This window comes from Heterodontus francisci, chromosome 23, assembly GCF_036365525.1.
Source record: "Heterodontus francisci isolate sHetFra1 chromosome 23, sHetFra1.hap1, whole genome shotgun sequence".
NCBI classification, from domain to species: domain Eukaryota; kingdom Metazoa; phylum Chordata; class Chondrichthyes; order Heterodontiformes; family Heterodontidae; genus Heterodontus; species Heterodontus francisci.
Window position 1 is genome coordinate 565,615 of NC_090393.1, and position 27,388 is coordinate 593,002.

Sequence of the window (27,388 nt, forward strand, 5' to 3'; positions counted from 1 at the left end):
CATGCATATGCGATACATACCTGCAAATAGAGACAGAAGAGCAGAAGAAAAAATAAAGTGAAAAGGTTTGAGGCAATATCTGAAGTGTTTTTGTTGCGATTCTTCGAGCTCACTGTAGAATCCTTGATTGTAGGTAAATCTTGCTTTTTGTTGGGGCCCAGTATTCTTCTTAAACCTTGTTTGCTGCAGAAGACTTTTCTCTCTTGGGGTTCATGTGTCTTCAGTGGATTCAGAGGCTTGAGAAAGAGATGGGAGCAGACAGCAGAGATCTTCAGTCCAGGAGCAAATAGTCTTTCTGCCCAAACACTCTGGCTAGTTCAAAAGACCCTGGAACAGGCTACAAAAGCAGGGAGGTCATGTTGGAGATTTTACAGAACTTTGGTAAGGCCACAGCTGGAGTACTGTGTGCAATTCTGGTCGCCACATTATAGGAAGGATGTGATTGCATTGGAGGGGGTGCAGAGGCGATTCACCAGGATGTTGCCTGGGATGAAACATTTAAGCTATGAAGAGAGGTTGGATAGGCTTGGGTTGTTTTCGCTGGAGCAGAGAAGACTGAGGGGTGACCTGATCGAGGTGTACAAGATTATGAGGGGCATGGACAGGGTGGATAGGGAGAAGCTGTTCCCCTTAGTTGAAGGGTCAGTTACGAGGGGTCACAAGTTTAAGGTGAGGGGAAGGAGGTTTAAGGGGGATTTGAGGAAGAACTTTTTTACCCAGAGGGTGGTGACGGTCTGGAATGCCCTGCCTGGGAGGGTGGTAGAGGCGGGTTGCCTCACATCCTTTAAAAAGTACCTGGATGAGCACTTGGCACGTCATAACATTCAAGGCTATGGGCCAAGTGCTGGCAAATGGGATTAGGTAGACAGGTCAGGTGTCTTTAATGCATCGGTGCAGACTTGATGGGCCGAAGGGCCTCTTCTTTGCTGTGTTATTCTGAGAGATTCTGTGAACAGCCAGTTAGTCATGTGACCAGCTGGTCTTACCAGTCCTGGATTGTATCACCTTAGCAGTCTCTGGAATGCTCCTCTTACACAAAATGCCTGGTAATCAAAGCCCACTGTGGGTTGAATATGTCAGGGAATGGTCCTTTGTCCTCCCAAGCACTGTCTGTTAATATGCAAATATCTTTTTCAGCCACGACTGATCTGTTTAACAAGTCATTTCCTCGCTCCAGCAAACTGTTTAAAATCAATGTTCTTGACCAAATTCATGTGCTTCATTCTTGGCAAGTGGGGGACTAGCTTGACAATTGTCTACAGCAATTAAGCTATGCCTGCCTGCAACAGTAGTAGACTCTCCAACTTTAAGGGCATTTAAATGGTCATTGGATAGACATATGGATGAAAATGGAATAGTGTAGGTCAGATGGTTTCACAGGTCGGCGCAACATCGAGGGCCGAAGAGCCTGTACTGCGCTGTAATATTCTAATTCTAATTGGGTATATGAAGCAAGTTGTTTGTCTCTGGCCTCACATCTATTGGGGAACATGTTCTTGAGTCTGAGAGGTGCCGGAGTGTGCTGTCTTGAGAGAAGAAAATGCCAATTTGGATGCCTACTTGGCAAGTCCCTGGGTGGCGAAAATGGGGCAGATGTGCCTCCCACACACTAGAACACAAAAGTGAGACAGTTGGGTAATTAGTCACATTTCATTTCAGGAGGCTATGAGGTGTAGACTTGGAACTGAAACTAGAAGTTAAGATGTGGGCATCAATCCTTGCCATCAGAAGTTGCCTAGAAATGTCAAAAACCAGTAAATTCCCCCAGAAAAGAGATGGTGTATGTTTATCCCCTGCTTTTAAGAGAGAAGTGAGATTAAATGAAGGCATTTGCTTTAACTGTTAGTGCTTTACTTACAAAGTAAACACTGTACTCAGTACCTTGCTCTATGGCAGCGAGGCCTGGACAACGTATGTCAGCCAAGAGCGACGTCTCAATTCATTCCATCTTCGCTGCCTCCGGAGAATCCTTGGCATCAGGTGGCAGGACCGTATCTCCAACACAGAAGTCCTCGAGGCGGCCAACATCTCCAGCTTGTACACACTACTGAGCCAGTGTCGCTTGAGATTGTTTGGCCTTGTGAGCCGCATGGAACATGGCAGGATCCCCAAAGACACATTGTACAGCGAGCTCGCCACTGGTATCAGACCCACCGGCCGTCCATGTCTCCGCTTTAAAGACGTCTGCAAACGCGACATGAAGTCCTGTGACATTGATCACAAGTCGTGGGAGTCAGTTGCCAGCGTTCGCCAGAGCTGGCGGGCAGCCATAAAAACAGGGCTAAAGAGTGGCGAGTCGAAGAGACTTAGTAGTTGGCAGGAAAAAAGACAGAGGCGCAAGGGGAGAGCCAACTGTGTAACAGCCCCGACAAACAAATTTCTCTGCAGCACCTGTGGAAGAGTCTGTCACTCTATAATTGGCCTTTATAGCCACTCCAGGCGCTGCTTCACAAACCACTGACCACCTCCAGGCGCTTACCCATTGTCTCTCGAGCTAAGGAGGCCGAAGAAGAAAACGCTGTACAAATTCAGGCATACTAACGAGTTTCTCCATCTGCCAACTAAGGTTGAGAAAGTGTAATGGTGAATGGTGTGACGAGCTAAATAGTGTTTGGTTTATATTGTTAAATCCTCAGCTTATGTATTTTAATAATTCTCAGGGCATGGGTGTTACTGACAAGTCCAGCATTTATTGCCCATCCTTAATTGTCCTTGAGTAGCTGGTGGTGAGCTGCTATCTTGAACCATTGCAGTTCATCTGGTGTAGGTACACCCACAGTGCTGTTCGGAAGGGAGTTCCAGGATTTTGACCCAGCGACAATATAGTTCCAAGTCGGGATGGTGTGTGGCTTGGATGGGGAACTTGCAGGTGGTGGTGTTCCCATGCATCTGCTGTCCTCATCCTTCCAGGTGGTAGAGGTCACAGCTCTGGAAGGTGCTATCAAAGGAATCTTGGTAAGTTGCTGCAGTGCCTCTTGTGCACATAGTTGCAACTGCGTCGGTGGTGGATGGGTTTTACAATTAGATATTAGACAATGAGTGCAATTTGACTGTTGCATGGTCACTTTTGCTGGTCATTCAGCTCATCAGGTCCATGCCAACTCTCCAGGGAGTAATCCAGTCAGTCCCACTCCCCCACTTGTTCCTTGTAGCCTTGCAAGTTTATTTCCTTCAAGTGTCCATCCAGTTTCCTTTTGAAATCATTGTCTCTGCCCCATAGGCAGCGGCTTCCAGGTCATTACCACTTTGTTTCAAAAAGCACTCCTCACATTCCACAAAAACCTAAAATCTATCTGTCAATTTGTCATTAACAAAAACCATTAGTTCACCAATGGCCTTTGGGGAAGGACACTTACCTTGCTTGACCAGTTCAGATGGCATCAAGGCTGTACTAAACAGTGATCAATACTGGCCCTGCCAGTGAATTCCACTTTCTGTCAACGTACTTGGCTATTTCAATGCTCCCCTGGCCAGCCTCCCATATTCCATCCTCTGCAAACTTTAGCTCAAACAAAATTCTGCAGCCCATGTCTTAACTCTCACCTAAGTCCTGTTCACCCATTACGCCTGTGCTTGCTGACCGACACTGGCTCTCCGTTAAGCAACGCCTTGATTTTAAAATTCTCATCCTTGCTTTTCCGATCCCTCCATGACTTCTTCCCCCTCCCTATCTCTGTAATCCCATCTAGCCCCACAACCCTCAGCTATCTGCCACCTTCCAAAACTGGCCTCTTCCGCGCGCCCTCAATTTTAACCATCCACCATTCGTGGCCACACCTTCAGCTGCCTATGCTTTGGAATTCCATCCCTACATCTCTCTGCCTCTTTACCTCACTTTCTTCCTCCTTTTTAAGACTCTCCTTAAAACCTACCCCTTTCACCAAGTGTGGAAGGCGGTGGCGTAGTGGTATTGTCACTGGACTAGTAACCCAGTGCCCCAGGGTATTGCTGTGGGGACATGGTTTCGAATCCCACCACAGCAGAAGGTAGAATTTGAGTTCAATGAATAAATCTGCAATTAAAAGCTAGTCTAACGATGGCCATGAAACCATTGTTGATTGTTGTAAAAACCCATCTGGTTCACTAATGTCCTTTAGGGAAGGAAATCTGCTGTCCTTGTCTGGCCTAGATGTGATTCCAGACCCACAGCAATGTGGTTGACTCTTAAATGCCCTCCTGAAATGGCCTAGCAAGCCACTCAGTTGTGTCTAACCACTATGCAGACCATAAAAATGAAACCAGACGGACTACCAAACATCGACCTAGGCACCGGAAACAACAGCAAACCCAGCCCTGTTGGCCCTGCAAAGTCCTCCTTACTAACATTTGGGGACTTGTGCCAAAGTTGGGAGTTCTATCCCACGGACTAGTCAAGCAACAGCCTGACATAGTCATACTCACAGAATCATACCTTAGAATATCCCAGACACCACCATTACCATCCCTGGGTATGTCCTGTCCCACTGGCAGGACAGACCCAGTAGAGGTGGCAGCACAGTGGGATACAGTAGGGAGGGAGTTGCCCTCGGAGTCCTCAACATTGACTCCGGACCCCATGAAGTCTCTTGGCATCAGATCGAACATGGGCAAGGAAACCTCCTGCTGATTACCACCTACTGCCCTCTCTCAACTGATGAGTCAGTACTCCTCCATGTTGAACAGCACTTGGAGGAAGCACTGAGGGTGGCAAGGGCACAGAATGTACTCTGGGTGGGGGACTTCAATGTCCATCACCAAGAGTGGCTTGGTAGCACCACTACTGACTGAGCTGGCCGAGTCCTAGACTGGGTCTGCGGCAGGTAGTGAGAGAACCAACACGAGGGAAAAACATAGTTCACCTTGTCCTCACCAGTCTGCCTGTCGCAGATGCACCTGTCCATGACAATATTGGTAGGAGTGACCACCGCACAGTCTTTGTGCAGATGAAGTCCCACCTTCACATTGAGGATACCATCCATTGTGTTTTTTTTTTAGAATTAGAACATTACAGCGCAGTACAGGCCCTTCGGCCCTCGATGTTGCGCCGACCTGTGAAACCATCTGACCTACACGATTCCATTTTCATCCATATGTCTATCCAATGACCACTTAAATGCCCTTAAAGTTGGCGAGTCTATTGCTGTTGCAGGCAGGATGTTCCACGCCCCTACTACTCTGAGTAAAGAAACTACCTCTGACATCTGTCCTATATCTATCACCCCTCAACTCAAAGCTATGCCCCCTCGTGTTTGCCATCACCATCCGAGGAAAAAGACTCTCACTATCCACCCTATCTAACCCTCTGATTATCTTGTATGTCTCTATTAAGTCACCTCTCCTACTCCTTCTCTCCAACGAAAACAACCTCAAGTCCCTCAGCCTTTCCTCGTAAGACCTTCCCTCCATACCAGGCAACATCCTAGTAAATCTCCTCTGCACCCTTTCCAAAGCTTCCACATCCTTCCTATAATGCGGTGACCAGAACTGCACGCAATACTCCAGGTGCGGTCTCACCAGAGTTCTGTACAGCTGCAGCATGACCTCGTGGCTCCGAAACTCGATTCCCGTACTAATAAAAGCTAACACACCATATGCCTTCTTAACAGCCCTATTAACCTGGTTAGCAACCTTCAGGGATTTATGCACCAGGACACCAAGATCTCTCTGTTCATCGACACTACCAAGAATCTTCCCATTAGCCCAGTACTCTGCATTCCTGTTGCTCCTTCCAAAGTGAATCACCTCGCACTTTTCCGCATTAAACTCCATTTGCCATCTCTCAGCCCAGCTCTGCAGCCTATCTATGTCCCTCTGTACCCTACAACATCCTTCGGCACTATCCACAACTCCACCGACCTTAGTGTCATCCGCAAATTTACTAACCCACCCTTCTACACCCTCTTCCAGGTCATTTATAAAAATGACAAACAGCAGTGGCCCCAAAACAGATCCTTGCGGTACACCACTAGTAACTAAACTCCAGGATGAACATTTGCCATCAACCACCACCCTCTGTCTTCTTTCAGCTGGCCAATTTCTGATCCAAAGCTCTAAATCACCTTCAACCCCATACTTCCGTATTTTCTGCAATAGCCTACCGTGGGGAACCTTATCAAACGCCTTACTGAAATCCATATACACCACATCCACTGCTTTACCCTCATCCACCTGTTTGGTCACCTTCTCGAAAAACTCAATAAGGTTTGTGAGGCACGACCTACCTTTCACAAAACCGTGCTGACTATCGCTAATGAACTTATTCTTTTCAAGATGATTATAAATCCTGTCTCTTATAACCTTTTCCAACATTTTACCCACAACCGAAGTAAGGCTCACAGGTCTATAATTACCAGGGCTGTCTCTACTCCCCTTCTTGAACAAGGGGACAACATTTGCTATCCTCCAGTCTTCCGGCACTATTCCTGTCGGCAATGACGACATAAAGATCAAGGACAAAGGCTCTGCAATCTCCTCCCTAGCTTCCCAGAGAATCCTAGGATAAATCCCATCTGGCCCAGGGGACTTATCTATTTTCACACTTTCCAAAATTGATAACACCTCCTGTTGTGTGGCACTACCACCGTGCTAAATGGGATAGTTTTTTAAACAGATCTAGCAATGCAAATCTGGGCATCCATGAGGCGCTGTCGGCCATCAGCAGCAGAATTGTACTCAACCACAATCTGCAACCTCATGGCCTGACATATTCCCCAATCTACCGTTGCCGTCGAGCCAGGAGACCAACCCTGGTTCAAAGAAGAGTGCAGGAGGGCATGCCAGGAGCAGCACCAGGCATGCCTCAAAATGAGGTGTCAACCTGGTGAAGCTACATCACAGGACTACTTGTGTGCCAAATAGCATAAGCAGCATGCAATAGACAGAGCTAAGCGATCCCCTAACCAATGGATCAGATCTAAGCTCTCTCGTCCAACCACATCCAGCTGTGAATGGTGGTGGACAATTAAACAAATACCTGGAGGAGGTGGTTCCACAAATATCCCCATCCTCAATGATGGGGGAGCCCAGCACATCAGTGTGAAAGATAAGGCTGAAGCATTTGCAACAATCTTCAGCCAGAAGTGCTGAGTTGATGATCCATCTCGGCCTCCTCCTGAAGCCCCCAGCATCACAGATGCCAGACTTCAGCCAATTCGATTCACTCCGCGTGATATCAAGAAATGACTGAAGGCACTGGATGCTGCAAAGGCTATGGGCCCTGACAATATTCTGGCAATAGTACAGAAGACCTGTGCTCCAGAACTGGCCGCGCCCCTAGCCAAGCTGTTCCAGTACAGCTACAGCACTGGTATCTACCCGGCAATGTGGAAAATTGCCCAGGTATGTCCTGTACACAAAGCAGGCCAAGTCCAACCCAGCCAATTACCGCCCCATCAGTCTACTCTCAATCATCAGTAAAGTGATGGAAGTTGTCATCGACATGGTTATCAAACGGCACTTGCTTCGCAATAACCTGCTCAGTGATGCTCAGTTTGGGTTCCGCCAGGGCCACTCAGATCCAGACTTCATAACAGCCTCGGTTCAAACATGGACAATAGAGCTGAACTCCAGAGATGAGGTGAGACTGACTGCCATTGATATTAAGGCAGCATTTGATCGAATATGATATCAGAGCCCTAGGAAAACTGGAGTCAATGGGAATGAGGGAGAAAACTCTCTGCCGGTCACTAGCACAAAGGATGATAGTTGTGGTTGTTGGAGGTCAATCATCTCAGCTCCAGGACATCAGTTCAGGCATTCCTCAGGGTAGTGTCCTAGGCCCAACCATTGTCAGCTGCTTCATCAATGACCTTCCTACAATCATAAGGTCAGAAGTGGGGATGCTCATTGATGATTGCACAATGTTCAGCAATATTCGTGACTCCTCAGATACTGAAGCAGTCCGTGTAGTGCCAACAAGAGAGAATGTAACTATCTCCCCTTGACATTCAATGGCATATGATCACTGAATCCCCCACTATCAACATCCTGGGTGTTACCATTGACCAGAAACTGAACTGGAGTAGCCATATAAATACTGTGGATACAAGAGCAGGTCAGAGGCTAGGAATCCTGTGGTGAGTAACTCACCTCCTGCCTCTCCAAAGCCTGTCCACCATCTACAAGGCACAAGTCAGGAGTGTGATGGAATACTCTCCACTTGCCTGGATGGGTGCAGCTCCAACAACACTCAAGAAGCTTGACACCATCCAGGACAAAGCAACCCACTTGATTGGCGCCACATCTACAAACATTCACTCTCTCCACCAACTACACACAGTGGCAACAGTGTGTACCATCTACAAGATGCACTGCAGCAATGCACCAAGGCTCGTTCGACAGCACCTTCCAAACCCGTGACCTCTACCAACCAGAAGTACGAGGGCAGCAAATGCATGGGAACATCACCACCTCCAAGTTCCCCTGCAAGACACATCATCCTGACTTGGAACTATATTGTCGCTGGGTCAAAATCCTGGAACTCCCTTCCTAACAGCACTGTGGGTGTACCTACCCCACATGGACTGCAGCGGTTCAAGAAGGCAGCTCGACACCACCTTCTTGAGGGCAATTGGGGATGGGCAATAAATGCTGGCCTAGTCAGCGATGCCCACATCCCATGAATGAATTTTTAAAAAAAGCTTTTGGTCATCTAACCTAATACCATCATATGTGGCTCGATATCATATTTTTAGATTAGATTAGAGATACAGCACTGAAACAGGCCCTTCGGCCCACCGAGTCTGTGCCGAACATCAACCACCCATTTATACTAATCCTGCATTCCTACCAAACATCCCCACCTGTCCCTATATTTCCCTACCACCTACCTATACTAGTGACAATTTATAATGGCCAATTTACCTATCAACCTGCAAGTCTTTTGGCTTGTGGGAGGAAACCGGAGCACCCGGAGAAAACCCACGCAGACACAGGGAGAACTTGCAAACTCCACACAGGCAGTACCCGGAATCGAACCCGGGTCCCTGGAGCTGTGAGGCTGCGGTGCTAACCACTGCGCCACTGTGCCGCCCTGTTTTTGACACAATCCTGTGGAGCTCCTTGGGAAGTTTTATTATAAAGGTACTATATAAATATAATTTGTTGCTGTTGTTGAATAATGGTCTCTTACCTTTCTTGCCCAATTCTGCGAAGTTGCTTTTGTTTTTGACAACTCTCCAGACATACCTGCATAAGTTTTTGATAAGACCTTGCATTTCAGAAGCAAGTAGTGTTCCAGCAACGTTTCCTGCATGAGAACAGTAACTAAACTGCAAAATGACTTGCTTGCAAAGTGTATTGGAATGTCCAGAGTTTGTGAAGCATGCTATCTAAAATATAGAAACATAGAAAATAGGAGCAGGAGTAGGCCATTCAGCCCTTCAAGCCTGCTCCGTCATTCATTATGATCATGGCTGATCATCCAACTCAGTAACCTGTTGCCGCTTTTCCCCCATATCCTTTGATCCCTTTAGACCCAAGAGCTATATCTAACTCCTTCTTGGAAACATACAATGTTTTGGCCTCAACTGCTTTCTGTGGTAGTGAATTCCACAGGTTCACCACTCTCTGGGTGAAGAAATTTCTCCTCATCTCAGTCCTGAAAGGTTTACCCTGTATCCTTAGACTATGGCCCCTGGTTCTGGACTCCCCCACCATTGGGAACATCCTTCCTGCATCTACCCTGTCAAGTCCTGTTAGAATTTTATAGGTTTCTATGAGATCCCCCCTCACTCTTCTGAACTCCAGCGAATATAATCCTAATCGACTCAATCTCTCCTCGTACGTCAGTCTTGCCATCCCAGGAATCAGTCTGGTAAACCTTTGCTGCACTCCCTCTATAGTAAGCAACTTCCTTTCTCACTCACTCTGATAGGAACATTGGAAATGAGAAGGAGGAGGCCTCTCGGCCCCTCGAGCCTGCTCTGCCATCCAACTAGATCATGGCTGATCTGATTGCAACCTCAACTCCACATTCCCGCTTGCCCCCACCTACGTTGTCTTTCCCCACCACCTCCCTTGCTGCCTTTTCTTCCTCCTCCCCTACAGCTGATAAGGAGTTGACTTGTCTTTGCATGGTTTTATTATGGCTGTGCAAGTACACAATCATCCTTCTTGTCCCTGTTCCATAATTGTGCCAATTGACTAAGATAAAACATTACAGTTCAATACAAAAGCAAAATACCATGGAAATCTGAAATAAAAAACATAAAATCCTCAGCATGTTGGGTAGTATCTGTGGTGAGAAAGAGTTATGTATGAGGTCAGTGACCTTTTACTCTGAACACCATGTTTAATTACCATTCAATAATCTATGATACTCCGTTTTTGTTGGAGTGTTTCGGCCAGTTTAAGGGGCGCATCTTATTTGATTTGATACTCCAGTGCTCCAGGCACTGCCTGCGTGGTGCACAGGTGGATGGGTTGGTGGAGAACAGAAACAGCGGAAGGTAAGGGGAGCCCAACGACAAAGTCACCCTGGCTGGAGAGACAGTTTCCCTGAGAGATGAAAGAATGAGATGAAATGGCATGGGAGGGGGGATTGGATAAGACGATGGAATTGGTTAAATGTGGCAAAATGGCGGAGACAATTTTTCAATACAACTTATTTGAAAGATATTGTGCACAGCAAGCTCCCACGATCAGCAATGTGATGATGACCAGATCATCTGTTTTGATGTTGATTGAGGGATAAATATTGGCCAGGACCCCGCTGCTCATCTTCGATATAGTAACATCGGATGTTTTAATCCGCCCAAGCAGGCAGATCGGGCCTCAGTTTAACGTCTCATCCAAAAAATGGCACCTCCGACAACGCAGCACTCCATCAGTACGGCACTGGAGTGTCGGCCTTGATTTTTGTGCTCAAGCCCTGGTGTGGGAATTGAACCCAAAACTTAGTTACTTCAGCAAGAGTGCTACCAATTGACACACACAAAATGCTAAAAATGAAGATTCCCTAGTTTTGAATGAAAAGTTTTAGAAAAACTGTCAGGTGAATTAAAAGAATACATCAGCATTGATTCTATAGACTAAGAAAATGATGGTCTATAGCCTCCAGAGTTTCTACACGGTCTAACTCCAATGGGCAATGCTTTCGCACAAGCTTGGACTGGAGGAAGAAGCAGTTATAATGTTGCTATGAAACTTGAATCCTAAAAAAGGACTTTGTCATGGCACAAGATAGGGTTAGAAAGCAGTTAGCTTCAATGAGTGATAGATGTTGATATTGTAACCGGCGGATTTCAAGGAAATAATGTTTGTTCTTCGATTTAATATTTTACACCTTGGATGTAAACATGCTTTTTCAACTCGGGAGAAAAATGTTCCCAATTCCGCTTTCATATTCCATCACTATAAACGAGTCAGACTCTTGACAAAATGTGTGTTTATATTCATATTCCTGTTTTACACATTGAGAGCTTTATGCAGCTTTTTCCAGAGTGAGCAGTTTTGATTCTGTTCAAGTCTTTAGTGAAAGAATAACCAGAAATCCTGTATTTAAAGTAGTACTGTTGCAATAAAGATACTAATTTGACTGCAAATGTTTTGCGAGTCTCTGCTAGTTTAGAACTCGGTGTTCGTAATATTGGACAGTCAAACTCTGGTTGCCTTTGGGGTAAGTTTTCCAGTCTTGGATGTGTCATCTGTCAGTGGGACCACTGACCAGTGTTGCCACGTTAGGTTGAGGGAGGTGACAATGTTTATTGGACTGCGTTGAACCATCTGCTCATTGGTATAGAGCAGGGGATGGGATGTTATACACAGGTGCTGTGGTGCAGCCATGACTTGTGATTCAAGTCATGTTGTATTTGGTGCCAATTGACTTTATCCCTTTCTTTTTAAAATCCAGCTAAACTATTGGCATTCTGAGCAATGCAACATGATAAATGGAACAGCAGGTGACATGTGGCCTCCGTTCATTACTCCTTCAGACTCATTAACTTTTTTCAGTCCAGACTCCTGCAGGTAGGAAGCAATTACTGACTGATCTCAATAACTAAAAAAATTGTGTAGTTATCTTCTAACAGGCTCTGTGGGATAGCAGCTTTAGTCGAACAAATACAAGCCAGCAACTATAGGCTGGATTAAATGCCTGTTTGGAGAATTGCATGGTAAAAATAGACAGAAACTCAATGTTCTGTTCCCACCTGATTGTTGCATTTTGTTCAGAGGGAGTAACTTCAGCTGTTGTCATGCAATTATTTATGGCACAAAAGGAGGCCATTTGGCCCATTGAGTCCATGCCAACACTCCAGAACAATCCAGTTAGTCCCACACCCCCATTTGATCTCCGTAGCCCTGCGAGTTTATTTCTTTCAAGTGGCCATCCAATTTCCTTTTGAAATCATTGTTTCCACCTCCATCACCTTTTACTCACAGTGAATTCCAGGCCATTACCACTCACTGCATTTAAAAAAAAACTTCTCTCATTCCCCCTGCATCTCTTGCCCAAAACCCTCAATCTGTGCCCCCTGATCCTTGTACCATCAGATAATGGGAACCGTTTTCCCTAATTTATTTAAATCTTGTACAGCTCTATCAAATCTCCCTCAATCTCCTTGGTCCAAGGACAACAACCCCAGTTTATCCAAACTAACCTTGTAACTAAATTCCCCCGTCCCTGGAACCATTCTGATAAATCTCCTTTGCTCCCTCTCAAGGGCCCTCGCGTTACTCCTGAAGTGTGGTGACCAGAACTGAATGCAGTACTCTAGTTGTGGCCTAACCAGAGATTTATAAAGGTTCAGCACAACTTCCCTTGTTTTGCACTCTACATTTTATTTATGAAGCCCAAGATCCCATATGCTTTGCTAACCACTCTGTCAATATGTCCTGCCACCTTCAAAGATCCATGTACATGCACCCCCAGGTCTGTCTGTTCCTGCACATGTCAGTATTGTTATGACCGACCGCTCCTGTCAAAACCCTCAATCAAAATATACGATTCTGATTGTGGTGGGACCAACGCACTCTTAATTCAATCCCGTCGTTACACAGATCAGCTAACGTATATCATTTAAAACTTTCCAAGTTAAAGAGAGACCCAACCAAATTGTACCATCTATTAACCCATGAATGAGGCTAGCCAAACCAGGTGTCTTTAAATCAATAAATGAACTCTTTAATTAGAAGCACTAAATTCTTAAACACTCAAGATATAAACAACATTTAAAATAGAAAAAAATTAGAGTCCTTGCAAATTTACAGTCCAATGTTACTCGAAGTCCTCACAGAATGTTGCTTCCTTCTCCAGCGAATGTCAACAATTAATGACTTGTAAACACTGTCAACAGAATCAATCTGACTGTAGAGTTTTTGAGGGATAAATGATTGTCACAGTCTAACTTCCCTTTCTTCATTTTAAATTACCAGAGATTTCTGTTTTGGCTTGACTTTTTTTTAGAATTTTGAAAGATAATAAAACAGATTAAAATCCTATTCCTTCAGTTTAAATGGTAGAGAGCTCTTTCTCAGGCGTGCTAAACACAGCTGTGTCCTCCTGTGTCTGTTCTGTTCTGTTAGAACAAACTGGCTTACTAACAGCCAGTTCAAAACTGAATTGTAACAAATGTATCGCATGAGTCTCACTCCCAGTAGTTGTTTCTAATACAATGAAAATGCACCTTCCTATAACTCTTGAGGCTTGCTGGCGCTTAAAGCAGTACTGATCCTTTGCAAGCCTTAAAGGCAAACCGCATAGTCGAAAATAAAAACTACAGGACCATGACAGTAGTAAATTCCATCCGCCACCTGCCTGCCCATTCTGCTAGTCTATCCATGTCCTGTTGCAGGTGGTTCATATCTTCCTCACTGACGCACCTCAAATTTTGAGACTAAACTCTGTATTCCAAGATCCATGTCATTTATATATAACAAAAAAAGCAGAGGTCCAAGCACTGACCCTTGCGGAACACCAGTGTCTGCCATCCTCAAGTCTGAAAAACAACCATCAGGACTTGCTGTTTTCTGTCCATAAGCCAATTTTTTATCCAACTGGACACTGACCCTCCTATTCCATGAGCTTCAATTTTGTTAACCAGCCTTTTATGGGGTACTGCATCAAATGGTTTCTTAAAATTCATATAGACAGCATCCACTGCATTTCCTTCATCAACCTTCTGTTACTTCATCAAAAAAATCAATTAGATTAGTCAAACATGATCTCCCATTTACAAATCCATGCTGGCTCTCCTCAATTAACTCTAATCTCTCCAAGCGTCCGTTGATATTTTCCCTGATTATTGTTTCTAAAGCCTTACCCACCACTGATAAACTAACTGGCCTATAGTTGCTAGGACTGTCCTTGCGCCCTTTCATGAATAATAGTGTCACATTTGCCTCTTTCCAATCCTCTGGCAACTCCCCTGTGTCCAGGGAAGATTTATGGCAAGCCATTCGCAAGGTCCATTCCCACTTCCTTTAGCAACCTGGGATGCAAGCCATCCGGACCAGGTGACTTATCTACCCTAAGCATAGCCAGTCTTTTAAGTGTCTCTTCCCTCTCAATTTTTACTGTATCCATTGCCTCTACTCTCTCCCCTTCGACCAATATTTTGTAGGATTCCTTTTCCTTGGTAAATGCTGATACAAGTATTCATTTAAATATTCTAGCCTTGCCCTGTGCTTCCAAGCATTTATTGCCCTCTTTGTCTCTAATATGCCCCACTCCACCTGTTACTATCTGCTTACTATTTACATGCTGGTAGAAGATATTTGGGTTCCTTTCATGTTGATTGCATTCTATTCTCATATTCTGTCTTCAGAGTCTTATTTTCCTCTTCATCTCCCCTCTCAACTATTTGTATTTTGGCTTGGTTCTCTATGAAGAATTCACCTGATCTGCATCATACACCCTCTTCTGTTTTTGTTTCATCATAATCTCTATCTCCCTCATCATCTTTGGTTCCACTACCTTTGGTTCTTGTTGGAGTTTAAAGTTATTGCTGGTACAATCGGTATTTAAGTGGCAAATGACATAGCAAGGGCAGGTATTGACTTTCAGGAACTAGGGAGGAACTTCGAGTAGGACCTCGAGAGTAGTAATCTCGCCAGCAAGATCAGAAAGAGGAAGATCGGGAGGATCAATGCATGGCTTGAGGCAAGGTGCAGGAGGGAGGGCTTCATATTCTTGTGGCATTGTGACCAGTTCAGGGACAGATGACACCTGTTCAAAAGGGACAGGTTGCACCTTGACAGGACTGGGACCAATATCCTTGCGGGGGGATTCACTAATGTGGTTGGGGAGGGTTTAAACTAAATTGGCAGGGGGCTGGACACCAGCATATAGAAGTAGAAAACTGGAATAAGGTGGATAATGTGAGAGTGTTAGGTAAAGACCTGCTCGGGTATACAATTTAAACCCGATCCGGGCCCAAGTCCTTTGGGTTTTTTTCCTGACCTGACTTGACTATCGGAAATTAATGACGCTTACTCTTACTTCTCTTTCCCTTCCTGACCAAAAGGCAGCACTGCCACTGTGTCTGACCCGGGCCGACCCTGACCTGAGCCCGAATGTCGGACCTGATAGAGTGACCCAAACCGAATCTGACACATGTCTGGTTCGGGTCGGGTAGCCATGCTCTAGTGTTAGGTAGTAATAGAGAAGGGAGTAGTTCTGTATTAGATGGGAGTGGACTGCAAAGGACTACGAGGAATGCAAAGACAGGACAGGTTTACAATGCATGTGTGTAAACACAGTGTGGTGAATAAGGTTGCTGAGCGACAAGCACAATTGGCAGTGTGGGAATATGATATAATGGCAATAACAGAAACGTGGCTTAAAAATGGCGAGGACTGGGAGCTTAATATACAAGGATATCAAGTGTTCAGAAAAGAAGGAGAAGGAAAAAAGGGAGTGGGGTGGCAGTATTGATTAGGGAAGACATTGCTGTGTTGGAAAGGGAGGATGTCATAGAGAGATACAGCACTGAAACAGGCCCTTCGGCCCACCAAGTCTGTGCCGACCAACAACCACCCATTTATACTAATCCTACATTAATCCCATATTTCCTACCACAACCCCACCTTCCCTCAATTCTCCTAACACTACCTACACTCGGGGCTATTTACAATGGCCAATTTACTTTTCAACCTGCAAGGTCTTCGGCTGTGGGAGGAAACCGGAGCACCCGGCGGAAACCCACGCGGTCACGGGGAGAACTTGCAAACTCCGTACAGGCAGTACCCAGAACTGAACCCGGGTCGCTAAAGCTGTGAGGCTGTGGTGCTAACCGCTGCGCCAATGTGCCGCCCAGTCTTTGAGGAGACGAGGACCGAATCCATTTGGTTAGAGTTGAGGAGCAAAAAGGGTATGATCACACGACTGAGGGTATTCTATAGGCTCCCCAATAGTGAGAGAGAAAGACAGAGGAGAAAATCTGCAGGGAAATCTCACAGGTGTGCAAGAACATAGAACAGTACAGCACAGGCCCTTCGGCCCACGATGTTGTGCCGACCCTTTAACCTACTCTAAGATGAAACTACCTACATACCCTTCATTCTACTATCATCCATGTACCTATCCAAGAGTCGCTTAAATGTACCTAATGTATCTGCTTCTACTACCACCGCTGGCAGCGCATTCCACGCACCCACCACGCTGTGTAAAGAACCTACCTCTGACATCTCCCCGAAACCTTCCTCCAATCACCTTAAAATTATGTCCCCTGGTGATAGCCCTTTCCGCCCTGGGAAAAAGTCTCTGGCTATCCACTCCACCTATGCCTCTCATCATCTTGTACCCCTCTATCAAGTCACCTCTCATCCTTCTTCGCTCCAATGAGAAAAGCCCTAACTCCCTCAATCTTTCTTCGTAAGACATGCCCTCCAGTCCAGGCAGCATCCTGGTAAATCTCCTCTGCACCCTCTCTAAAGCTTCCACATCCTTCCTATAATGAGGCGACCAGAACTGAACACAATATTCCAAGTGTGGTCGAACCAGGGCTTTATAGAGCTGCAGCATAACCTCGCGGCTCTTAAACTCAATCCCCCTGTTAATGAAAGCCAACACACCATATGCCTTCTTAACAACCCTATCAACTTGGGTGGCAACTTTGAGGGATCTATGGACATGGACCCCAAGATCCCTCTGTTCCTCCACACTGCCAAGAATCCTGTCGTTAAGCCTGTATTCTGCATTCAAATTCGACCTTCCAAAATGAATCACTTCACACTTTTCCAGGTTGAACGCCGTCTGCCACTTCTCAGCCCAGCTCTGCATCCTGTCAATGTCCCGTTGCAACCTACAACAGCCCTCCACACTATCCACAACTCCAGCAACCTTTGGGTCATCGGCAAACTTACTAACCCAGCCTTCCACTTCCTCATCCAAGTGATTTATAAAAATCACAAAGAGCAGAGGTCCCAGAACAGATCCTTGTGGAACACCACTGGTCACCGAGCTCCAGGCTGAATACTTTCCATCTACTACCACCCTCTGTCTTCTATGGGCCAGCCAATTCTGTATCCAGACGGCCAAATTTCCCTGTATCCCATGCCTCCTTACTTTCTGAATGTGCCTACCATGGGGAACCTTATCAAACGCTTTGCTAAAATCCATATACACCACATCCACTGCTCTTCCTTCATCAATGTGTTTTGTCACATCTCAAAGAATTCAATAAGGCTTGTGAGGCATAACCTCCCCCTCACAAAGCCATGCTGACTATCTCTAATCAAACTATGCTTTTCCAAATAATCATAAATCCTGTCTCTCAGAATCCTCTCCAATAATTTGCCCACCACCGACGTAAGACTGACTGGTCTGTAATTCCCAGGGTTATCCCTATTCCCTTTCTTGAACAAGGGAAGAACATTTGCCACCCTCCAATCATCTGGTACGACTCCAGTGGACAGTGAGGACGCAAAGATCATCGCCAAAGGCGCGGCAATCTCTTCCCTCGCTTCCCGTAATATCCTTGGGTATATCCTGTCTGGCCCCGGGGACTTATCTATCCTCATGTCTTTCCAGCACATCCTCCTCCTTAACCTCAACCTGTTCGAGAATATCAGCCTGTTTCACGCTGTCCTCACAAACGACCAGGTCCCTCTCACTAGTGAATACTGAAGCAAAGTATTCATTAAGGACCTCCCCTACCTTCTCTGACTCCAGGCACAAGTTCCCTCCACTATCCCTGATCGGCCCTACCCTCACTCTGGCCATCCTCTTGTTCGTCACATAAGTGTAGAACGCCTTGGGATTTTCCTTAATCCTACCCGCCAAGACTTTTTCATGTCCGCTTCTAGCTCTCCTAAGTCCATTCTTCAGTTCCTTCCTGGCTACCTTGTAACCCTCTAGAGCCCTGCCTGATCCTGGCTTCCTCAACCTTAAGTAAGCTTCCTTCTTCCTCTTGACTAGCTGTTCCACATCTCTTGTCATCCAAGGTTCCTTCACCCTACCATCCCTTCCTTGCCTCATCGGGACAAACCTATCCAGCAGTCGCAGCAAGTGCTCCCTAAACCACCTCCACATTTCTGTCGTGCATTTCCCTGGGAACATCTGTTCCCAATTTAAGATCCCCAGTTCCTGCCTAATAGCATTGTAATTCCCCCTCCCCCAATTAAATATTTTCCCATCCCGTCTGCTCCTATCCCTCTCCATGACTATAGTAAAGGTCAGGGAGTTGTGATCACTATCACCGAAATTCTCTCCCACCGAGAGATCTGCCACCTGGCCTGGTTCGTTGCCAAGCACCAAATCCAACATAGCCTCCCCTCTAGTCGGCCTATCTACATATTGAGTCAGGAAACCTTCCTGGACACACCTGACAAAATCTGCTCCATCCAAACTATTTGCACTAAGGAGGTTCCAATCAATATTAGGGAAGTTGAAGTCACCCATGACAACAACCCTGTTACTTCTGCACCTTTCCAAAATCTGCCTCCCAATCTGTTCCTCCGTGTCTCTGTTGCTATTGGGGGGTCTATAGAAAACTCCCAATAAAGTGACTGCTCCTTTCCTGTTTCTGACGTCCACCCATACTGACTCAGTAGACAAACCCTCCTCGATGACCTCCCTTTCTGCAGCTGTGATACTATCCCTGATTAACAATGCCACTCCCCCACCTCTTTTACCTCCCTCCCTATTCCTTTTGAAACATCTAAACCCCGGAACATCCAACATCCATTCCTGCCCCTGTGATATCCACGTCTCCGTAATGGCCACAACATCGTAGTTCCAAGTACTGATCCATGCTCTCAGTTCATCACCCTTATTTCTGACACTTCTTGCATTAAAATAGACACACTTCAACCCATCATACTGGCTGCAACTTTGCCCTGTCAGCTGTCTAACCTTCCTCACAGACTCTCTGCACTCGGTATCTGCCTGTTCAACAGCTACCCCATCCACTGATCCGTAGCTCCGGTTTCCATCCCCCTGCCAAACTAGTTTAAACCCTCCTGAAGAGCTCTAGCAAACCTCCCGCCCAGGATATTGGTGCCCCTCCAGTTCAGATGCAACCCGTCCTTCTTGTACAGGTCCCACCTTCCCCAGAAGGTATCCCAATGATCCACATATCTGAAGCCTTCCCTCCTACACCAGCTCTGTAGCCACGTGTTCAGCTGCACTCGCTCTCTGTTTCTAGCCTCACTAGCACGTGGCACCGGTAACAATCCTGAGATTACTACTCTGCTCGTCCTGCCTTTTAGCTTCCAACCTAACTCCCTATATTCGCTTTTCAAGTCCTCATCCCTTTTCCTAGCTATGTCATTGGTACCGATGTGTACCACGACTTCTGGCTGCTCCCCCTCCCCCTTAGGAATCCTGTAGACTCGATCTGAGACATCCCTGGCACCCGGGAGGCAACATACCATCCGGGAGTCTCGTTCGCGACCACAGAATCTCCTGTCTGTTCCTCTAACCATTGATTCTCCTATCACTGTCGCTCTCCTATTCTCCCCCCTTCCCTTCTGAGCCCCAGAGCCAGGCTCCGTGCCAGAGACCTGGCCGCTGTGGCTTTCCCCTGGTAGGTCCCCCCCCACCCCCCCCTAAACAGTATCCAAAACGGTATACTTATTAGTGAGGGAAATGGCCATAGGGGATCCCTGCACTGTGCGCCTATTCCCTTTCCCTCCCCTGACGGTCACCCAGCTACCTTTATCCTGTAACTTAGGTGTCACTACTTCCCTATAACTGCTCGCTATCACCCCCTCAGCATCCTGAATGATCCGAAGTTCATCCAGCTCCAGCTCCAGTTCCCTAACGCGGTCTGTGAGGAGCTGGAGTTGGGTCCACTTCTCACAGGTGAAGTCAGCAGGGACACAAGTGGTGACCCTCACCTCCCACATCCTGCAAGAGGAGCATGCAACTGCCCTAGCTTCCATCCCCTCTGCTCTAAATTGACAACAGAGATTAAAAAGAAATTAAATAAAGGAAAACCTTACCTTACCAAACCCTCCACACAAGAGTCCTTTTTTTTTTTGGTTAGAGGAGGAGGATGGGTGGGAGACACTACACGTGTAGTGTTTCGGGTTTAGCCACTGCCCGAATATATAAGTTCACTTTCCCAGCAGTCCCCGTGTCCGTGTCTGCCGAATCACGAGGTAAGTACTTTATAGTTCAACTTGCCTCCTCGGCTGCCCCCTGACTCGCGCTCTCACCGCTCCCGCTGCTCAAATGGAAGAAAGAAATACCCACCAATCACTTACCAGCTCTCCTGTGACGTCACACTTCAATTTTTGCTGGCCAAGCAGGTCCACAGAACAGAACAGAACAGAGCGCTCTCACTGCTGCTTCTGGTCTCTGGCTTCGGCTCCTTTTACCTCCCGGCTCCTCTCGCCTGTTCCCGCTCTCGCTGTAGAGTGGTGATATTGGGGGACTTTAATTACCCAAATATCGATTGGGATAATTTTAGAATAAATGGTAAGGAGGGGGAGAAATTTCTGAAATGTGTTCAAGAGAACTTCTTTGATCAATATGAAGCAATGGATAAGATGAAAATTGAGGGGGAAGGTCGTAAAAAGGCTGGCTATGCTTAGGGTAGATAAGTCACCTGGTACGGATGGCTTGCACCCCAGGTTGCTAATGGAAGTGGGGATGGAGATAGCGGAAGGGCTTGTCACAATCTTCAATCTTCCCTCGATGGGGGGAGGTGCCAGAGGTTTGGAGAGTGGCAAATGTGACACCTTTATTCAAGAAAGGGTGTAAGGACAGTCCCAGCAGCTACAGGCCAATTAATTTAACATCAGTGGTGAGTAAGGTTTTACAAACAATCAGGGAAAAAAATCAACAGGCACTTGGAGAGATTTGAGTTAATTAAGGATAGCTAGCACAGATTTGTAAAAGGCAGATCATGCTTGACTAATCTAATTGAATTTTTTGATGAAGTAACAGAGAAGGTTGATGAAGGGAATGCAGTGAATGTTGTTTTTTTTGGATTGTAAGAAAGCATGTGATAAAATACAACATAAAAGGCTGGTTAACAAAATTGAGGCTCATGGAACAGGAGGGTCAGATTAAGGACAGAAAACAGCAAGTCGTGATCAATAATTGTTTCTCAGACTGCAGCATGGGAGCCAGTGGTGTAGCAGAATGGGCAGAGAGGTGGCAGATGGAATTTAATACAGACAAGTGTGAGGTATTGCATTTTGGCAGAAGGAATAGAGAGAGGCAATATATACTTCATGGCTCAGTTCTAAAGAGTGTGCAGGAACAGAGGGACCTGGGGGTTCATGTGCATCGATCTTTGAAGGTGACAGGACATATTGAGAGAGTGGTTAGTAAAGCATTTGGGATCTTGGGCTTCATAAATAGAGGCATTGAGTACAAAAGCAGGGAAGTTATGTTGAATCTTTATAAAGCTCTGGCTAGGCCCCAACTGGAGTATTGTGTCCAGTTCTGGTCACCACACTTTAGGAAGGATGTGAGGGTCCTTGAGAGGGTGCAGAGGAGATTTACCAGAATGGTTCCAGGGATGGGGTATTTTAGTTACAGGGTTAGGCTGGAGAAGCTGATGATCTCCCTGGAGCAAAGGAGATTGAGGGGAAACTCAATAGAACTGTGCAAGATTATGACAGGCTTAGATAAGTTAGACAAGGAAAAACTATTCCCATTAATTAATGGTACAAGGTCTAGGGGACACAGATTGAAGGTTTTGGGAAAGAGATGTAGGGGAACGTGAGGAATGACCTGGAAGTCACTGCCCATGAGGACGGTGAAAGCGGAGACAATTACTGACCTCAAAGGGAAATTGGATGGGCACTTGAAAGCAATAAACTTGCAGGGCTACTGTGATCAAGCAGGGGTGTGGGACTGACTGAATAGCTCTGTGGGGAGCTGGCATGGACTCGATGGGTTGAATGGCCTCATTCTGTGCCATAAATAACTCTGACTTGCCACTTTTCAAGACTCCTCTTGTATGTCTGGTGCACTGTTAACTCAGTCTACTTCATAAGTTGCAAAATATTTGCAGTGTCAGTTGACACCAATGTGAGGAGAATTCCCTGAACACTTGTTTCAGGAGGCAGTCACACCCCTTAGATTAAATAGAAATTCCTGGAGATGATTGAAGGTCAGGGACAGGAGACTTGGTTCGTCAGACAGGTTTGGGGATCCAGGATGTAATGATGGAGGAGCCTTGGTCCTCGTCATTGTCCAGGTATGAGCTACTTCATTTTAAAAAAAAAAATTGTTTCATGCGATGTGGGCATCGTTGGCTAGACCACCATATATTGCCCATCCCTAATTGCCCTTGAGAAGGTGGTGGTGAGCCGCTGCCTTAAACTGCTGCAGTCCATCAGGTGTGAGTACACCCACAGTGCTGTTAGGGAGGGACTTCTGGGATTTTGACCCAATGACTGTGAAGGAACGGCGATATAGTTCCACGTCAGGATGGTGTGTGACTTGGAGGGGAACTTGCAGGTGGTGATGTTCCCATGTATTTGCTGCCCTTGTCCTTCTAGTTGGTAGAGGTCGTGGGTTTGGAAGGTGCTGTCTAAGGAGCCTTGGTGCATTGCTGCAGTGCATCTTGTAGATGGTACAAACTGCTGCTACCGTGCGTCGGTGGTGAAGGGAGTGAATGTTTGTGGATGGGGTGCCAATCAAGCGGGCTGCTTTGTCCTGGATGGTGTCGAGCTTCTTGAGTGTTGTTGGAGCTGCACCCATCCAGGCAAGTGGAGAGTATTCCATCACACTCCTGACTTGTGCCTTGTAGATGGTGGACAGGCTTTGGGGAGTCAGGAAGTGAGTTACTCGCCTCAGGGTTCTTAGCCTCTGACCTGCTCATGTAGCCGCGGTGTCATAGTTGTACAGCATAGAAACAGGCCCTTCGGCCCATCGCGTCCATGCACCATAATGCCTATCTACACTAATCCCATCTGCCTGCATTAATTCCATATCCCTCTATGCCTTGCTCATTCAAGTACCTGTCCAGATGCCTCTTAAATGTTGCCACTGTTCCTGCCTCCACCACCTCCTCAGGCAGCTCATTCCAGATACCCACTATTATTTGTGTGAAAAATTTACCCCTTTGAGCCCCTTCAAACCTCCTCCCTCTCACCTGAAATCTATGCCCTCTAGTTTTAGTCACCCCTACCATGGGAAACAGATACTGGCTATCTACCCTATCTATGCCCCTCAAAATTTTATATACCTCTATCATATCCCCTCTCAGCCTTCTTCGCTCCAGGGAAAACAGACCCAGCCTATCCAATCTCTCTTTATAACTCAAACCCTCCAAACCAGGCAACATCCTTGTGAATCTTTTCTGCACCCTCGCTAGCTTAATCACATCTTTCCTGCAGTGTGGCGACCAGAACTGCACACAGTACTCCAAATGCGGCCTAACCAACGTTATGTACAACTGTAACATGACGTTCCAACTCTTGTACTCAATGCTTCGGCTGATGAAGGCAAGCATGCCATATGCCTTCTTCACCACCCTGTCTACCTGTGTTGTCACTTTCAGGGAACTATGTACTTGCACGCCAAGGTCTCTCTGCTCAACACCACTCCCCAGGGCCCTGCCATTCACTGTATATGTCCTGCCCTGGTTTAACTTCCCAAAATGCATCACTTCACACTTATCTGCGTTAAATTCCATTTGCCAATTCCTTGCCCACTTTCCCAGTTGATCTATATCCTGTTGTAACCTTAGACAACCTTCCTCACTGTCCACTATACCACCAATTTTGGTGTCATCTACAAACTTACTAATCATGCCCCCTACATTCACATCCAAGTCATTAATATATATGACAAACAACAGAAGGCCCAGCACCGATCCCTGCGGCACACCACTGGTCACCGGCCTCCAATCTGAAAAACAACCCTCCGCTACCGCCCTCTGCCTCCTATCACCAAGCCAATTTTGTATCCAATTGGCTAGCTCACCTCTGATCCCATGTGACTTCACCTTTTGTACCAGTCTGCCATGAGGGACCTTGTCAAAGGCTTTACTGAAGTCCATATAGACAACATCTACTGCCCTTCCTTCATCAATCATCTTTGTCACTTCCTCAAAAAACTCAATCAAGTTACTGAGACACGACCTCCCCTTCACAAAACCATGTTGTCTCTCGCTAATAAGTTGATTAGTTTCCAAATGGGAGTAAATCCTGTCCCGAAGAATTCTCTCCAATAATTTCCCTACCACTGACATAAGGCTCACCGGCCTATAATTTCCTGGATTATCCTTGCTACCCTTCTTAAACAAAGGAACAACATTGGCTATTCTCCAGTCCTCTGGGACTTCACCTGGAGCCAATGAGGATACAAAGATTTCTGTCAAGGCCCCAGCAATTTCTTCCCTTGCCTCCCTCAATATTCTGGGGTAGATCCCATTAGGCCCTGGGGACTTATCTACTTTGATGCTTTGCAAGACGCCCAACACCACCTCCTTTTTGATAACTACATGACCCAGACTATCTGCACTCCCTTCCCGAGACTCATCATCCACCAAGTCCTTCTCTTTGATGAATACTGATGCAAAGTACTCATTTAGTACCTGGCCCATTTCCTCTTTTTCCACGCCTAGATTCCCTCCTCTGTCCTTGAGTGGGCCAACCCTTTCCCTAGTTACCCTCTTGCTCTTTATATATGTATAAAAAGCCTTGGGATTCTCCTTAATCCTGTTTGCCAATGACTTCTCATAACCCCTTTTAGCCCTCCTGACTCCTTGCTTAAGTTCCTTCCTACTGTCCTTCTATTCCTCAAGGGCTTCGTCTGTTCCCAGACTTCTAGCCCTTACGAATGCTTCCTTTTTCTTTTTGTCTAGGCTCACAAAATCCCTCGTTATCCAAGGTTCCCTAAACTTGCCAAACGTATCCTTCTTCCTCACAGGAACATGCCGGTCCTGGAATCTAATCAACTGACGTTTGAAAGACTCCCACATGTCAGATGTTGATTTACTTTCCCACCACTGATGTAAGGCTCACTGGCCTGTAGTTCCCTGGCTTATCCCTGCTGCCCTTCTTAAATAAAGGCACAACATTAGCTATCCTCCACTCTTCCGGTACCTCACCCGTGGCTAACGATGATACAGAAATCTTTGCCAGGGCCCAATAATCTCCTCCCTTGCTTCCCACAGCATCCTCGGATACACCTGGTCAGGCCCTGGGGATTTAACCACCTTAATGCGCTTCAATACCTCGAACACTTCCTCCTTTGTAACAAAAACAAGAAATGCTGGATTCACTCAGCAGGTCTGGCAGCATCTGTGGAAAGAGAAGCAGAGTTAACGTTTCGGGTCAGGGACCCTTCTTCGGAACTGACAAATATTAGAAAAGTCACAGATTATAAACAAGTGAGGTGGGGGTTGGGCAAGAGATAACAAAGGAGAAGGTGCAGATTGGACCAGGCCGCATAGCTGACCAAAAGGTCACGGAGCAAAGGCAAACAATATGTTAATGGTGTGTTGAAAGACAAAGCATTAGTACAGATTAGGTGTGAATATACTGAATATTGAACAGCAGCAAGTGCAAACCTGAAGAAAAACAACCTGAAAAAAACAGTGGGTAAGCAAACTGAACAAACTAAGATGAAATGAAATAAATGCAAAAAAAGATTGTAAAAAATGTAAAAAGGAATGCAAAAAAAAAGGAAGAAAAAATAACTAAAAATGACTAAAAATGAAAGTAAAGTGGGGGGCTGTCATGCTCTGAAATTATTGAACTCAATGTTCAGTCCGGCAGGCTGTAGTGTGCCTAATCGGTAGATGAGATGCTGTTCCTCGAGCTTGCGTTGATGTTCACTGGAACACTGCAGCAATCCCAGGACAGAGATGTGAGCATGAGAGCAGGGGGGAGTGTTGAAATGGCAAGCAACCGGAAGCTCAGGGTCCTGCTTGCGGACTGAGCGGAGATGTTCCGCAAAGCGGTCACCCAGTCTGCGCTTGGTCTCCCCAATGTAGAGGAGACCACACTGTGAGCAGCGAATACAGTATACTACATTGAAAGAAGTACAAGTAAATCGCTGCTTCACCTGAAAGGAGTGTTTGGGGCCTGGGATAGTGAGGAGAGAGGAGGTAAATGGGCAGGTATTACACCTCCTGCGATTGCAAGGGAAGGTGCCCTGGGACGGGGACGAGGTGGTGGGGGTAATGGAGGAGTGGACCAGGGTGTCGCGGAGGGAACGATCCCTTCGGAATGCTGACAGGGGAAGATGCGACTGGTAGTGGCATCACGCTGGAGGTGGCGAAAATGGCGGAGGATGATCCTTTGGATATGGAGGCTGGTGGGATGAAAAGTGAGGACAAGGGGGGAACCCTGTCACGGTTCTGGGAGGGAGGGGAAGGGGTGAGGGTAGAGGTGCGGGGAATAGGTCGGACACGGTTGAGGGCCCTGTCCTTTGTAATGTTGATATGCTCCAGGATATCGCTGGTCCCTCCCTTGAACTCACTATCTTCCATGACCTTCTCCACAGTAAATACAGATGAGAAGTATTCATTTAAGACCTCGCCCATTTCCCGTGGCTTCAGACATAGATTACCACACTGATCCTTAACGGGACCTACTCTCCCCCTAGCTACCCTTTTACTCTTAATATACTTATAGAATCTTTTAGGAATCTCCTTTATCTTATCTGCCAGGGAAATCTCATGGCCCCTTTTTACCCTCCTAATTTCCTCCTTCAGTGTACTCCTACATCCCCTATACTCTTCGAGGGACTCTCTCGATCCCAGCTGCTTATACCTGTCATATGCCTCCTTCTTAGTCCTGACCAGACCCTCAATATCCCTCGTCAACCAAGGTTCCCCAAATTTGCCAGCCTTGCCCTTCCATCTAACAGGAACATGCCGGCCTTGAACTCTTCCTATCTCACTTTTAAAAGCCTCCCACTTGCCAGATGTCCCTTTACCTGTAAACAGCCTCTTCCATTCAACTTTTGAGAGTTCCTGTCTGATGCCATCGAAATTTGCCTTCCCCCAATTTAGGACTTCAACCTGAGGACCAGTCCTATCCTTTTCTATAA

At 46.4% G+C, this 27,388-nt stretch overlaps 1 protein-coding gene across 2 annotated transcripts in view; it reads left to right on the forward strand.

The window, feature by feature from the left end:
• LOC137382514 (scavenger receptor class B member 1-like) overlaps nt 1-27,388 on the forward strand; it is a 164,641-nt gene that overhangs the window by 17,272 nt on the left and 119,981 nt on the right. For both annotated transcript variants that reach the window (XM_068054485.1, XM_068054486.1), the window contains exon 3: nt 11,831-11,946. In XM_068054485.1, coding sequence (XP_067910586.1) covers nt 11,831-11,946 — 116 coding nt within the window. The remainder of the gene's footprint in view (nt 1-11,830; nt 11,947-27,388) is intronic.